This window comes from Stylophora pistillata, chromosome 1, assembly GCF_964205215.1.
Source record: "Stylophora pistillata chromosome 1, jaStyPist1.2, whole genome shotgun sequence".
Lineage (NCBI taxonomy): Eukaryota > Metazoa > Cnidaria > Anthozoa > Scleractinia > Pocilloporidae > Stylophora > Stylophora pistillata.
In genome coordinates this window covers 7,866,226-7,882,531 of record NC_142519.1, presented here as the reverse complement: position 1 = coordinate 7,882,531, position 16,306 = coordinate 7,866,226, and the positions used below count along the sequence as shown (strand labels likewise).

At 37.1% G+C, this 16,306-nt stretch overlaps 3 protein-coding genes across 9 annotated transcripts in view; 2 read left to right on the top strand and 1 right to left on the bottom strand.

Moving 5' to 3' along the window:
* LOC148741098 (angiopoietin-related protein 7-like) overlaps positions 1–5,701 on the bottom strand; it is a 24,496-nt gene extending 18,795 nt beyond the window's left edge. For 2 of the 3 annotated variants that reach the window (XM_088756813.1, XM_088756824.1), the window contains exons 1-2: positions 5,462–5,701; positions 4,938–5,185 (exon numbers count right to left, since the gene is read on the bottom strand). The gene's annotated coding sequence lies outside the window, so the exon portion shown is untranslated. Of the gene's footprint in view, positions 1–4,937; positions 5,381–5,461 lie in introns of those variants that run through there. The other variant, XM_088756818.1, reaches the window with a different exon arrangement.
* The window catches only part of LOC148741091 (fibroleukin-like), a 371,193-nt gene that overhangs the window by 233,272 nt on the left and 121,615 nt on the right, over positions 1–16,306 (top strand). The window lies entirely within an intron of this gene.
* The window catches only part of LOC148741097 (leucine-rich repeats and immunoglobulin-like domains protein 3), an 18,905-nt gene extending 2,599 nt beyond the window's left edge, over positions 1–16,306 (top strand). Inside the window, exons 1-7 of one of the 2 annotated variants that reach the window (XM_088756610.1) lie at positions 7,364–7,903; positions 10,580–10,739; positions 10,874–11,197; positions 12,201–12,500; positions 12,841–13,122; positions 13,940–14,079; positions 14,937–16,306. In XM_088756610.1, coding sequence (XP_088612736.1) covers positions 10,619–10,739; positions 10,874–11,197; positions 12,201–12,500; positions 12,841–13,122; positions 13,940–14,079; positions 14,937–15,098 — 1,329 coding nt within the window. In that variant the 5' untranslated portion in view covers positions 7,364–7,903; positions 10,580–10,618 and the 3' untranslated portion in view covers positions 15,099–16,306. Of the gene's footprint in view, positions 1–7,363; positions 7,904–10,579; positions 10,740–10,873; positions 11,198–12,200; positions 12,501–12,840; positions 13,123–13,939; positions 14,080–14,936 lie in introns of those variants that run through there. The other variant, XM_088756613.1, reaches the window with a different exon arrangement.

Genomic DNA, 16,306 nt, shown 5'->3' with positions numbered 1-16,306 from the left:
TTTTTTTTTTTTTTTTTTTTATTGTTTATTACACTTACACATGTACTTACACTATAATTACTTTTTATACCATGTTTAAACTACATTAACTTACACTACTTACAATACATATATAACAATACAGTTACACTAGTCAAATTTAATTACAGTTGATCTATTTACCACATTATTGTTTGCATGTTAATTGTCGAGTAACTACTGAGAATTGTGTTTGCTATTTAAACTACAAGGGAATTGATTTTCCAGAAATTAATAAACTGTTAAATAAAAAAGATAGCGAAGAGGTCAAAATACAAAGCTGAAAAAAAAGAAAAAAAAAAAAAAAGAAAAGACAATACAATTTTATAACGACAGAAAAAATTTCCATTTGTTCCTGAACTCCTTCTCGTTATTACAAGTGACAGCAATATATTTTTCTAGATAAATTTTGTCGCGCACAAGTGAGACGAAATCATCGAAACGGCAATTTATGGTATTTAAAGCCTTGACGTATAAAAAATATTTGCCTAGAATAATGAGATGGTTGAGGGCTAAACAGTAGGTGTGACAGCGAATAATTCCGAACATAATCTCCAGTTCTGACAGTGACAGTTTCATATTACTTGAGGTTGAGTACCACTCCTGGAATCTATTCCAAAAAGAACTTGCTTGCTTACAGTTTATAAACAAATGCCAGACTGTCTGGTGCTCAGATGGACAAAAGGGACAGGAGGGCGATGCAACTTTTTTCATTTTATGTAACAAGCTATTCGTTGGTAAAATTCGGTGAATAATTTTGTATTGAAACATTGTCAATTTAATTTCTCTCGTGGCTTTGAATGGTAGGAGGTAGATTTTGTTCAAGTCACTTTTCTCGATGCCAGACATTAAAAGTTTTTTTCTCAGAAGTTGGTGGCGGTAGAGGTTAAGCAGGATACTGTATATTGCTTTACATGAGAGTGAACAGGTTGAGGTAGGAGGCGTAACTGGGTCTTGGGAATTTTCTTGCAATAGTTTTTTCCAATTTTGTGGAATAGAAGAAAGGATGCTATAATATTGCAAAAAGTTACATTTTACATTGAATTTATTGCGAAAAGAATTAAATGAAAGGAATTGACCCTCACAGGAGTCAAAAAGGTCCGAGATTTGTTTTATTCCAGCTTGATGCCAATGAGGAAAGAATACCGTTTTCTTATTCACAGTTAAAAATCGATTATTCCAGATTGGCTGTGAGAGAACCTCAGTTTTATTTTTAGGTGTGGTCGTTGCAATGTCCTGCCAGTAAAAAATGATTTCTCTGTAGAAAGGAGGAAGATGATTGTCTAGGTCAAGGAGATTATAATCATAGTTGCATTTAAACAGTTCTGTACCGCCAACATCGGCTAGGAGGGATTTTGGTATGTACTGCCATGGAGCATCCGAGTTAGAGCATAACCGTTTTACCCAGTTTAACTTTAGTGCTTTATCAAAGAGAGAAAAATCCCTCATGTCCAAGCCACCAGCTGTTTTTTGCTTGAAAAGGGTAGTCTTTTTTATTTTGGCGGGTTTGTGATTCCAAATAAAGTCGAACACGATCCTATTTATTTCTTTACTGAAGTCTTTAGGGGTGCTCATGACGCTGCAGATAAAGACAAGTTTTGAAAGTGCCAATGTTTTAATTATATTTATCCTACCAACGATGGAGAGGTCTCTTTGGGACCACATGTTCAATGTTTTCTTTAAAGAATCTAATTTGTCCAAAAAATTTTTCTTTTCAGACACTTCTAGGTCATATGTAAAATGCACTCCAAGCGCGTAAACTGGCTCACCGCTCATTTGAAGATCAATTATAGAATCTTTTCTGTGGCTTACAGAGCCAAGCCATAGCATTTCAGATTTTGTTTGATTTAGTTTTAGACCAGAGCACCTTTCGAAAAGTGATAATAAATCAAATAACTTTGACACTGATTGAAGTACAGAAGTACTGATTGAAGACAGAAGTACAGTTGTGTCGTCTGCATATTGCGAAAGTTTGACCTCTTTATGTTCATCTATTGTGATACCTTTTATTTCTTTTGAGCATCTAATACTTTGCGCGAGTAGCTCAATAGCAATAATGAATAATGTGCCGGAAAGTGGGCAACCTTGACGCACTCCGCGTTCTAGATGAAAATGTTTTGAAGCGTACCCGTTATTCAAGACACAACTAGAGATATCTGTATAGAACACTTTTATCCACTGTCGGAGATCAAGACCGAAATTAAACGTTTCGAGGCATTTATCAATAAAATTCCACTCAATCGAATCAAACGCTTTCTCGAAATCTAAAAATACGGCTACCCCTGGAATATTCTTCTCTTTTGTGAAATGCATTGTATCTGCTATTAACCTGATACTTTCCCCAATGAACCTTCCTTTAACGTACCCAGATTGGCAAGGATGAATTAAATTCGGCAAGATCTTCTCCAAACGCAGAGCGATGGTCTTCGTTGCGATTTTATAGTCTACATTCAATAAAGATACAGGTCGCCAATTTTTTAAATATTCGGTATTCTTTTTCTTCTTCGGAATTAAGGTAATAATTCCTTGGCGCTGAGAGATGGAGAGAGTACCGTTTCGAAAAGCGTAATTAAAGCTATTTACCATAAATAAACCGAGCAAGTTCCAAAAGTAGCGGTAGAATTCAGGCGTTAGCCCATCCGTGCCGGGAGTTTTGTTGTTTTCCATAGTTTTTAACGCAATTTCACACTCCTTGATAGACATGACACCTTCGCACGTTTTCGCGATTTCTTCTGATAATGCATTTTCTGTTTCAAAGAACTCAATGAAAGTTGGACAGTTGGGGTCTATATTTCTTGATGAATAAACCTCTTTAAAGAAACGTTCTTCTTCCTCCAGGATGTCCTTCGGGTTTGTGATTTTGTCACCAACGTTGTTAACTAAGGACGTTATATGCTTCTTTTTTTGGTTCCTTTTAACTAAGTTATAGAAATATTTACTATTTCTCTCACCATGCTCATACCAACGCGCTCTACTGCGCACGATTGTTCCTCGTGTCTTGATACCCGCAATTTTAGAAACCTTGAATTTTATTCTCTCCAGCTCGGCCTTAAGGGAATCACTGTATGACGTCCGGAGTTTGGTCTGCAATTTTATCATTTCCGACAAAAGAATTGATTCTTCGTCACGTTTTCGTTTAGCTTTCTTCTTTGAAAAAGCTATTGTAAAGGCACGAATTTCCATTTTAATCATTTCCCAATACAACCCTTTGTCGTTGACTTGTTCATGCTTTTTTGCAAACATGGGAATTTTAAATGTCAACAGTTCCACGTAATTAGTATCTGACAGCAAAGAGTTGTTAAACTTCCAGAACCCTGGTCCTCGAGGGAGCTCACTTTCACTAAAAGACACGGAAAGATCGACGGCGGAGTGATCTGAATAAATGTTTGGAACTATTTTGCACTCTTTTACGCGATCTTTTAACTGTTTTGAAATAAAGAAGTAGTCAAGTCTACACTGTATTGCTCGGTCTTGTTTTGACCACGAACGCCTTCTTAATTTTGACAGACCCGCTCGGGAAAAGGTGAAAATGACGAAGGAAAAACTTTACTTTGTAGTGCGAAAATACACAAAATGGAAAGCCATGATATTATAGTACAATATTTCGGTGGTACATTGTTAACTTTTTATACAGAGAGTCGGCAAAATGATATAACATCCAAAAATCGCACTAGATTTGAGTGGGCCGATGAAGTGGGCGTGGTCACGAAATTCAGTAAGAGACTATTTGTACCCCGTGAGTTTGATATGATATGTAAATGCTTTCTTGGGTGATATTTGGAAGGTTGCTCAATAGAATTGCATGCTTCAACAAAAGTATCCTACTGACATCTCCATTTCCAAAATCAATCATGTTTGTAGACATCTTTCCTAGCGATTTTCATGTCACAAGTAAAGGAAGAGGATTTCTTTTTACCCTAACAGAAACCAGACAACCAATAGTACAATAGCAAAAATGTTGAGACACCTTGAGAAAAAAAAAATAGCATTTCCCTACTTCATCAGATGGTCAAGAAGTGGTTTTGAGCAAAAAACCCGAATACTACCCCCCCTCCCCGATTCAGTATTGTTCATCGAAGTTTTTTTACATGATACTCCTTAGCTACCAGCATTACAAAGGGGGGAATGGGGGGATACATTATGTTGGATCATATGGTGAACAATTATCTCTGGTGATAGTAACATTTCTCAACTCATTTTGCAGCTGCTTGTAGCTTCCATGGCAACGCGGTCAATGGTCTTGATATCGTATGTCGCAGCGGTTTCGGCTGTTCAAGTTTAAAATTAGTTTCTAAAAACTGTAACCTCTCATTCTCGAAACAAATTTATACATGTTACAGGCACACAGATCTATGAATCAACGAAAAACCTTGCCTAACTGTAGATTTGGCTAACTTAACGTTTGCCACATTGTGCTGATATTTTTAATTTCTCGCAAATGGCATGCCAACAAATTCATCCACCAAACTCGTTCACCACCAATTCATAAAAGTAATGAGCCATAAAGCTAATCAATTTAGAGGCTAGTCAATGTCAGTCGTCAAAAATTCAAAGATAGAAATCAGCGGTTTCAGAAGCGAAATCGAACCAGTCGTATTTTTGGTATTTTTCCTTTTGAATATGATGCGCCGGAAATCGCTATTGCTACATAAATCGGGATGTTTTAGATTGGTTTAAATTGATTCGTTAAATTCTCAAAAGATATCTATATCTTCACATAGCTGCTCTAATTCACTGTACTCTTCCTCGCTGCCTGACCTGCTAATGACAAGCGACAGGGTATTCTAGTTGTTCTAATAAATCAACGGTTGCAACTTTGCATTTCACAAGCCACGGCATAAATCCACTCACCACAGGCATCAGATTTTAACAGTGTTTTCAATGACTAATTTGAATTAAAAATAGTTCCTAGTTCCTACCTCTTTAGAGATTTGGCATCTTCTTCCTTGTACTTTGCGTTAGTAAATCCTTAGTAAATCCATCCTTTCGCGGCACCCTCTTCCCTTTAGGAACACCTTTTTTCTCATCATCTGAGAACAGTTTACTTAACGACTCTGCAATCTTGTCCCACTCGCTGGGCTTTGCAGGCCTTCTCTGGTAATTTCAGTTGCGAGGGCGATATCATCCTTCACGCTGGGCCACATAAAAGCCATGATACTGCTGGGGTCTAAACGGAAGAGAGAAAAATATCTAAACACTTAATGCCCATCAAAGGGTTAAAACACACGTACAGTATTTATCACCGCCATATTGGATTTGCTGCCTCTGAAAACGATTGTTTTCAGAGAGAGGACAAAACGCTCAACATGCACTCTTTCGACTTAATTTCTTCTCTGTATCCTGACAAAATAACTACTTCACATATTTATAGCATCACTACGGGAGATAATTAAAGATAAAAAGCAAAGAATCCCCGAGGAAAATGCCAAACGTGAAAGCCTACCTGTTGCCGTCGAAAACGTGCGTTGAAAACGTCAAACCTAGACTTTTGTGGTTTGACGTTCTTAGTCGAAAACCTCAATCTTAAAGTCTCTACTAATTGATTTTTGACGGTTTTCATGAGAATCATTGACTTTATCACAAAATAAGATTGGATTTATCATTCTCTTTGCGCCTCGGGGTTTACAAATTTTTCTCGTATTTCTCTAACATCCCGCGGGGTTCATCAGCCGGTAAACCGATAGCAAGAGTAGTTTATTTCTTAATAGTACAGTCTCAGCCAAAATGACTATCGAACGTGCAGCTTTTGAACTTGCGATTTACTCTAATGGAATTAAGTATCTAGTTAATTCGATTATCCAAATCTTCCCCGCTATTACTAAACAATGATAAGTTTCCTTGATTAAGATGGGAAAGATGATTAATGAACTTTATGAAGATTAACAGTATAGTATATCAGTCGAAATGTGGTGACTCCAGAACCGTTATACAAACGTTAAAACATTTACTGAATTATTTTAGTTGGAGACAGTTTAATTATTTAGTTGGAGACAGTTTTAAAAATGCGAGTGGGGATAAAAATTTTCGACATTTTGTTTATTCCTCTAGCAGATGCCGTGGGAAACCTTTCCAAACCTTTCCAAAGCTAAGGAAATGTCCAATGTGCTTAACGGCTCGGCCCCAAGTTGTCTCGCTGACCTATTCATAAAAAAAGCGACACCCTTCTATGCAATCTCAAGGGCTCCCCTGCCTCACTGAGGTTTCTCTTACCTAAGTTCTAACACGTAAAAAACAGATTTTATTATAGTGGTGGTAGCATATACTCCCACCATGGAACTCACTTCCTGAAGACATTCGATTCTGCGGCGAAGAGTTATCATTACATATTCAAATTTGAAAATTAAAGGTCACACCTTATTTTCTTAGATTCTCGGTATCATTTATCTTAATATTTTCATCTACTTTTTAAAACATACTAATCTAGATTTTAAATTTAGTTTCTGTGGAAATCAGTTCTGTTGCTGGGACAAGCGTGTTTTAAATAAAGTCTTCTTAGCACTTCTGAATTCTTTAAGGTATAAAGATTTGCACATTCTAACGTTACAATTATAATCTGATTAAAGCTCTAATCCGATTTAGTCTCGAATGAATAAAAATAGCAGTATCTGGTTCATATCATTATCAACACTTAAACCGATTTTAAAACGAATTCGTTTACAATTGCAGAAAGCGATTGCAAGCAAACCCTTGAAATCACAATTAATCGATCCTTTTTTTTTGAGAATCTTCCAAATTTCTTTTCTTCGGGCAAGCTCGGTTAAAACCCTGCAAAGCTGATAAAGTAGAGGCTAATGAAGTGGTTTAAACTTCATACTTTATTAAGTGTTTATTCATTTACTTTTCAACAGGCAAGAGGATATTAAGGAAGTTTTTGCGAAAAGCTGAACAGCGAAATGTATGGAATCCTTTCATATGTTCTAATTCTAGAAACATGGAGAAAACGTTCCTTTCCTTTTAACGCGACAACAGCAGAGGTGTGTTCATATCTCAGTACTGCAAATTTTTAACTGGAAACTTACCGATTGATGGTTTGTAATAACAATTAAAGTGAACTGTAAACGCACTTGGCTATGAACTAGTTGAAATAGACGAATAAAGTTTAAAGATGGAGAGTGCAAAATCAAATTAAGAGCAAATCTCCGGATTTTGGCAAAAATTGGATATACTTGAGACGGATGAAATTAGGCTGACCTTTTTTCAACGTCTGAGAAGAAATAATCCAAACTGAATCAATTCTGTCTCCCTCTCAAATCCAATCTTCGATCCCTTTCAAGAACAGAAATAAAACTCGGCCTCATTTCTAGAAAGCGCTTTGTCAGGAATTTTACTTGAACCGTTGTTTTCAAGTTTGCGAAACCGTCTTTCATCGTCCTCGTATACTCAAAGCCGTCTTAGTCGTTAAGAGGGGTTGACCAATATCCTTTTCTTGGATAAGTGCGCTCATATCTCTACTTGCAAAAACATTCCTAAAGCCGCTCGGGCCAAAATGACAATGGAAATAAGCTTTATTTTCTGTATTTTCGTAATAACAAATAATCTGAAGGACCGAGCCTATTTGTACATATGTAGACGTATAGATTTTAAAGACAGGATAATTGTAGACAGGTAGAGGTGTTCGTGCATAAGTTTCCGCTAACTTAAAACTCGACATTGCGGCAACAATTGGATATCCTTGTCTGAGGACGGATAGACTTGATAAGACTGATAATTTTTTTTTTTTTTTTTTTTTTTGAACGAGGACTTTTAGGACCTGATATAAAAGGAGTAATGTTGTAGTCAAAAGCGTCTCCCTCATCATCAGCGCGATCAAAGTGGCTTCAACTACAGGCTTCCCTCTGGCAATCTGTCCTTTTGCCGTCATTGCTGCAGGTCGTCTTCAAAGAAGGTTTTAACTTTTTCATTTTTCTTCTCGAGTAACTACAATCATCAAGTCAGCACGAATTTATTTTCATTATTATTTAGGAGTACTGCTTCAGCGCTTCTACACCATATTTCCTCATACTAACCGTCTGACTCAGTAACACCAAACGTCAAATCACGCTAAACTGCTCTTGTTTTTCATACAAGCATTTTTTCTCACTACTTCGAATTTTAATGAAAATTCCTTAGCTCACTGTTACATTCCAAACAAGGCAGCTAAATGTTTCTTATCGCTGCTGCTGCATTCCATATCCTTACCCCCAATCTCTGTCGCCTTATCGACTCTGGTATTTGCCACAACCTCACTCCTGGTTCGTTATATATGGAGATTATTTTTCTTCACTATTGCAACAGTTCTGCTTTAACCACTATTTCTGGATTTGTCTTTCGTCGTACCTCAGCTGTCTATTTACGCCATGGCTTGTTTCACCCTTAAACCCAGGTTGAATATGTCTTGTATCATATCCTTTTCTTTACTACTGCTTAACATATGCCTCAGATGGCAAAAATGAAATGGCGAGAACAAAAGAACGGCGAAAATGCATCGTTATCAACATCGCTTCACATCAGGTGCGTCTTCAATCGATAAAATTCAGGTGGATAAGATAGCACTTTTAATCGAACAGTTCCGTGACATGCAGGCATTCATCTTTTTTGTAAATATCGAGTAAGATACTAAATATGTGGTGTTTTTGTATTCTCCTGGACGTTAAAAGAAAAAGAAAGAAAAAGAGGTCTTTGAATATGAAATCTGAGAGCCCAAAAACTGTCTAAATGACAAGTTGCCCCACCAAACAAACACACACGACTGTAATGATCAAAATGTACTCTTTCTTTCCCCCTCCCCTCAAATCACTTTAGTTTTCCGAACAAAATGATTTCGAAATGATTTTTCTGGTACTAAATATGTTTTTTTTGTGATGGATTGTCACGCAGCCTAAAAACCGCTTGCAATTTGTTAATTTTTCACAAAAGTAACTCTACAAATCAAAACGAGAGGTTTATGCAATAAAAATTTACAACAATCGATGTAACATTCGTTCATTCATTTCATATCTGAATTCTCTAAAGCAATTTGTTCGTTGTAAAACCGTGCAGTTCGGCGTTTTGAGTTGAACTTTACGAATTCTACTACAAATACACTTTCGCAGGTCCCTTGAATTTGAACATTTCCATCGTTAAGTTCAAAACGAAAAAACGCATTAAATCTCTTGGTTTCGAGCAAGAAAAAGCGTCTCATTTAACTACAGTTCAGTTAACATTTTTCTGTGAAAGAGCGACAAGATTCACACACGTCATTGCAGCAAATAAACAAAGAGACACAACTTCAAAACATACATTTGAATTTAATTAAAGTTTTCCAGATACTATTGCGCCCACTAAAAGTGCGAGAGCGACTGGAAGAAGACAAGAAAATAATCAGTGTCATTAAATGTCAAGTTTTCTTCAAATCTATCCAGTTTCAAAGCGTACGCAAAATTGCGCCTTTGATGGACATTAATAAGGGTTTGGGCAGATCGTTGACATGACCGTGGGAATAACATTTGTATTCAAAATTAGTCTTCAGCTATCCCGGCGTAGATCAGCTAGATAAAGCCCTAAGCTTGACTGCTTAGAATATTAAGACGACATAATATGGGAGTTTTGCCATCAAGATGTAGATGCCAGAGTTGAATATCATAATGGATGACCATTGTCTAACTTGCACTTATTGCAAAAAGCTATTCCTTGGCGAAACAGGAAGAGGAGTAGGTGACCGATTCCAAGAACACCTTCGCGACGTAGAAAGATATGACAAGGACGCTTCAAAACCAGTCGTTAGACACTTTAATCTACCTTATCATTCTAAGCAGCATATGGCAATCTGCGGTCTTTCCTTACATTTAGGTAGCTCGGAAAGCCGCAAAACTCTCGAACAAAAGTTCATCTTCCAAATCGGCACTCTTAATCCCACAGGTATCAACGAACGCTTTTCATTCCAATAATTTATTCGTGTTTTTCTCGTCCGGCCATGCCGCAACCAATAGCGTAGATTCACTTTCTGCATATATATCACACACAACCCACAATTCGTCCATTTGCTCTGACGAAAGGCTAACGCTCGAAACGCTAGCTTTTCAACTCTTCACGGTGGCCAATTTACAATTTCAACTTAGTTGATATTACCAAATTACATTTAAGAATATACTTGTTTACCATAATGCAACTGGTTAAACCAAGGGAAGTTTAGATTTTATTGGTATCTGGTGCAGTCAAGTAACAAATAAATACAAAGGGGTACCAGAGGATATTATAGAACAAAACAAAAAACAAAAAAAAAACAAAAACTAATACATGTCTGAGATAGATCATCAACTCATCGCTGTCAATAGCAACCGCGCAATGATGAGTTTCGTCATATTTTTAACGTAGCTCCTAGTTTCAGGTTCTTCCCCTACTGATTCGCCCTCATCTCAACGAGTGAAAAATCTAAAGCGGTTATTCTCTTTATTTCTATGTAAGATCTCGTCTAAAAAAGAAATTTGAAATGTATTCAGAAAAGCATTTTCTTAAGATGACTTTTCCTTCCCTTTTAAAAGTAATCCTGCTCCTTGTTGATTTCCGTCAATACCTTTTATCCAATGGACGGTTTCATTTGCAGGCTCCCGGATACACCATAGCACACATTTCTTGACATTTCATGATGGTGGGTGATTCTTGGTTAGGAAAAGCAACAAAGTGGGTATTACTATTAACTATTGCCGGGAATTTGTGGAATCTTCCTTTTGTCAGAAGCGAAGCTTGCAATTCCAACTTAAAAAGTAAGTAGTGAAACTTTCTGGCACGAAGAGTATGGCCTATTCTTTTGAACTTTATTTTTGGCTTAAAATTTGACCTCAGTTGGGGTAGAGATCTATTAAATTTGTTTTACACACTAATTTTATATCTTGCACAGTAAGACCCGTTGTCGACATCACTTCAAATTCGGAAAATTACAGTCTAGCCGTTGGTGCCTCCGTAACCCTGACATGTACAGCGGAACCGAGAACAATAGATGCAGGATATCTGGATAGATGGGTGAAGTATATTCAGTGGTACGACCCACAGGATAGAGAAGTCGGAGCAAAGTGTCAGCAGCCTTCAAGTATACATCAATATAAACGTACACTAAGCTGCCCATTGGTACTTAGAAATTTGACAGTTGACGAATTTGGAATCTACACTTGCCAAGCCGGCAATCCTTATAAGAATCACTGCACAAGGCAATTATTTGCGATGGGTAAGTATTTTCATCATACCTACGCGTACGTATTACGGTAAACATGCTACGTTTCTTGTTTGGGTTCAGGTGGGTATTTTTTTTTCCTTTTTTTAACTAAAGTAATGAACAGATAAAGCGCTTTGTTGATGAAATAATTATATAAATAAACAAATTACCTACGTGTGATTGGATGAAAACGAGTGCATTTTTCATGTAACAAGAGTGCAAAGTTAAAGCACGAGTGCAAATTACATGTAAAGCAATGCTCGGAAATCCTTACCAGTCGGAGAAAAAATTGTTTTAAAACAGTTACAAATTTCTGAGATATGAACGGTAACAAGCTGCCAAATTTTAAGAAAAATTGTGCTTGGGAAATTTTTGGAGAAGAACTTGTCGAGATGGAAGAAAAACCAGGGGAAACATCTTCAGAAATAGAAATCCGGTTTTGAAAGACGGATAAGCCCATACTTATCGGCGCCGAAGCAAGGGCACAAAAATTTAAATGTGGTTGTAAAAACAAATTGACCACTGATTTTTCCATTTTTTATAACCTTATTGACCAAAGAAACGACGCCGGAAATGTTGAAAACTTGACAGTGAACCACTCGGTTAACGTTGTACCTAGTGGTTTCACTTTAGTTTTGAACATTGTTGACCTCCAGTCATACTCTGTATTTAAACATCCATGTGAGCGAACACTTTCTCGCAGACAGACACGGACGCTTGAAATTCAAAATTTTCTTTTTCTTTTGTTTACACTCTCTAGTAAGCCGACACCCCATGGATAAAAGTTGACCAGTGGCGATAAAATTTATCTTGACTTTGCAAATCAAGAGAAATATACCTTTTGACAGAGAAACAGAAGAGTGGGGATCGGTTTTGTCAATTCTTTATTTGTCCGCGGGAAAGCAGGCTGTCGGAGGCGGACAGTTCTAAGAATGGAAACTAATGTCCATTTCCCGAGGGCGTCTGCTAACGAGAGAGTTGACTGTGTTTATATCCGTTCCCACTTTCCTTTCAGGCTCTGCACCAGAATTCGTAGAGGCTCCAATGAACCAAAGTGTCACGATCAATTCCACTGCAACTTTTCACTGCGCTGCTAAGGGTCTCCCACTGCCAACAATCCACTGGATAAAGGACAATAAGTCGCATCACATACAATCCAACCATACACATGTAGCACGTGCTGTTCAAGACGATATAAACAATAGCAGCCTTGAAATAACAAAAGCACAGAAGAATGGAAGATATCAGTGCATTGCAGAGAACGTCGTTGGTGTAAAAGAATCAGGAGTTGCCTTCCTAATTCCAAAGAATTTAGGTCAGATTTACATGATAAGCTAATATGGCGACTCGGTTTAGGTTATGCTTAGGACCTAACTTCATTCATTTGGATGATCGACAAAAAATTGTTTTAAAGGTCAAGGGCATACTTTGTCAAATAGGGCGAATTAGTTTGGCTCATTCTTTGCGCTAATCGCTAAAGTAGTCCCTTGGAAACAAGAACTATGATTACTAGTTAGGTTGTGCCCCTAAGTCTTCGTGAGTAGAGAGTTTTACATTTGCTCCGCCTGCCTTGCTTTTACAAATCTCATCTTAACATAATATCAATTTCCTCTAACCCTTGAAATTACTATTGTACTTTTTAATAAAAATTACAGAAAAGCTGGAAGACCCAAAAAACAAAAGCCATTCAGCTGGTGCCACTGCAATTTTCAGCTGCAATGCCACTGCTCATTCAAAGCCAAATATGACATGGATCAAGAATAACCCAAGGTTAAAGGCCATCGTAACTTCAGATGCTACAGAATGCAATAGCATACAAAGCATAAAGTTTATAAACGAGAAGATGGAAGTTGAAGGCACATATCAATGCCACACAAAATACCCTTTGATAACTGGAAAGAGGAAGCCAAAATTGGCTCCCTTACACACAGAGGAAGGCAAGTTCTTGAAATCAAAGAAACAGTTCGTACTTTCTTTTCGAAAATATTTATCGACCTCACAAAATTTAAATGCAGGCCGTATGGTAATAAAACGTATAATAAATTCCCATTCAAAGCACTGTCAGTTAATATTTTCAAACTTCTTCCGCCACAAGTCATGCAGTAGGATTGAGTCACCTGTAAAACTACCGATCTAAGACTTAATTATATTTTTGTGATCGCCTTGCCTTTATACTCTTCATGCATGAACGACGTAATTGACGATCATAATAATCAGCCATCCTAAACTCTCCCAATGAGTAATAATTAATGTAACCATCTTCGAATGTGATTGATTGATAATCTGCCCCTCCCCCCCTGTTTTTTTTTTCTCTTTTTTTTTAATTCTACAGTGTTGTAAGCGGAAAGTTGGTCGTAATCGGGCACTTGTAATCGAACGGTTATATCAACCAATCACATTAGCATATTCAAATAAATCTACCAATTACAGAATTGATTACAGTGTCATTAACAATGGCAAACTTCCCAAAGTTGAGGATTTCAGAAAAATTATAGAAGCTGTCTCAAGTGTGCGTTTGTCGAATATTGTAATGGTTAGTTGTTTAACAGTTGGAATCAGAAGCGCTTTTTATGAATACTTTTTGCTTTTCTCGGAAACTGTATTGCTTGTAATTAATTGGTAACAGGAATTCATGTCATCCAATGCTATAAATAATCATGATCGTGATTGACAAATTGGACTCGCACATCGCGGTCGTCCAATTTGGCCATCAAAGGTCTTAAGTTGTAGTTTGATTTTCGTCTTATCTCACAGAAATTACAGAAACAAGATTGCAAGAAAGCCCAACTACTCAGATTGCAATAGTAATCGCTGCAGCTTGTGTGATGGCAACCTTGCTTATCAATGGTGTTTTGGGGCTTTTGTGGTACAAGCGATATAAAGTTGGCAAAAAGGTAATGTTTGTTTTTTCGATTCTCCGTTCACTTTTGCCGTAATTTTTCTTCTTCATTTAAGAAACAAAAATAACACAAAAATAACATCCAAACATCTAGATGAGAAACTTCGCGTCAAGGCTCTCACTGCATTTTCTTCACTTTGATTCTCTAAGGTGCGTCCACACTACTGTAATGCGTTTTCGTATCATAAAGCATTCTTTTTTATTCAGTTTTCCGTGTCTTCCACTCTAAAAAATTGCTTGTAAACGCGAATGAAAACTGGTCTTAATAGTGGTATTGATAAACGCATCGTTTTTAAAACGCTTCAATTTTTGTGTGGACACATGGAAACGAAGGCTTTTGGAATCAAACTGTATGGATTTCTAAATAAGAATACAATGGCACGGACAATTGAAATAAAAAAAAGAAAATGCAGATATAAGCTTCGTTCAGTTTGCAACGAAACTGACACGTTTGAATATGCTTAGGTGTGCGGGGCTGGAGCTCAAATATCTCAAGTTTGTTTAAGGTACCTCTGATGACTATGCAGTTCTTTGACTGGAGTTGGAAACACTACTTTTACTGGATATATTTCCTTTTCATAAGTATACGTATAAAATCTCAGAAAATCATTTTTTTCACCTACTTGTTCGTCTGACGGTCACTTTAAAAACTACGTACTGGAACGCGCTTAGCCGTGTGTTCATTCGTTAACAGGGACTGCACTGTTAAAGTACAATTACTAATCTATCTGTTAACTTAGGCCGGAAAAAGGATTTGAAAAGATACAAAACAAGGTAATAAAGAAACAGCACATCAACACGCCTCTAAAGTTCCTCATTGGTAATTTTTCTTTCTCATTTAATAAACATCAGCTGGAGAGACAGCAAAACATCGTGAGTGTTCATATGCGCAATGGCAAATACCCAACAGTCTTAATTGCGCGGGATGCTGAAAAGAACCCATCGCTCGAAGCCAATAACATGGAAAGGGTTGAAGAAAAGCTCCTGCTGTGCACGATGGAGAAAAATGTCTGAAATGGAACCTTGATGGAACGAGCTATACACAATCCATAATGACCACAGCTAATTAGGGACTTGTTGTCCCTAAGCTCTCTAGATTTTAAATGATTATTCATTGAAGTAGAGGTGAAAAGTGATGGATTTTTACTGAGCTTAGAGGCACAGGCGCGGTAATTGTCCAACACAGTTCGCCCACACTATGGTAAATAAATGTTTTAGAATATACCATAAAAGCCAAACACTAGTTTATTTCTATCCATATACCGAAAAATGGCTTGCTAATCACTGCTGTAATGAAGCGGACGCTGATAAAAATCGATTCAACAGCGCCGCGTCGGGGAAAAGTCTCATTTAGCGGAGCCTCCAAGCAGCTCTCATTCTCATGGTATTCAACGTCACGTAATCAAAACTAAAAATAGCCTTCGTTACAACTGCCGAACCAACCAATCAGCTATCGCACGAAATTCTAAATTTTTGCCAAAGACTATTGACCACTTTCGTAAATGCCTGCCGGATTGATATTCTTTTGTTTAAATTTAAAATAGCCTTTCTGGCCTCGCTTGAGATAATGTATTCATTTGAATTTTGTAGTGGAGAACGAGGCCAGAAAGGCTAATTTAAATTTAAACAAAAGAATATTAATCCAGCAGCTATTTATGAAAGTGGTCTATAATAATAATAATAATAATAATAATAATAATAGCACACAAGCTTGAAGTTTGATATGAGAAGAGGCGTGCCAGATAAAGTGGGTAGGATTGATGATGTCAAAGATTGCAGGAATATTTCACGGAAATGTGATCTGAAACAGCAGACATCCACGTCTGTTCAAACGTAGAGGATCGGGATATATATGATACACCACCCCAAACAAGTGAAACCCTTTGAAAACTCTGTCAAGATTTTCTTGTTCAACAAATGAAGGAAGCCTCTACTTCATGTGCTCGACTAAACTCCTTGGTTCATCTCTCGAAAGGTCGAACATATGTTTTATTAGGAAATGAAGTAAAATTAGATATAATAAAATCATCCTAAAACAGTTTCTTAGATGAATTCAACAAAAACTGACTCGTTTAAGCCGGAATCAGCTTTAGCTAATAGCCGAGTTGGCTATTCCTCATCCTACATAATTTTGTCTGGTTTCTAACAATTATTTATGTAGCAAGCTGCCAGATTCTTCACCTTCGTCAATTTTTGAAATAAAGTGCTCGTGCCGATGTAAA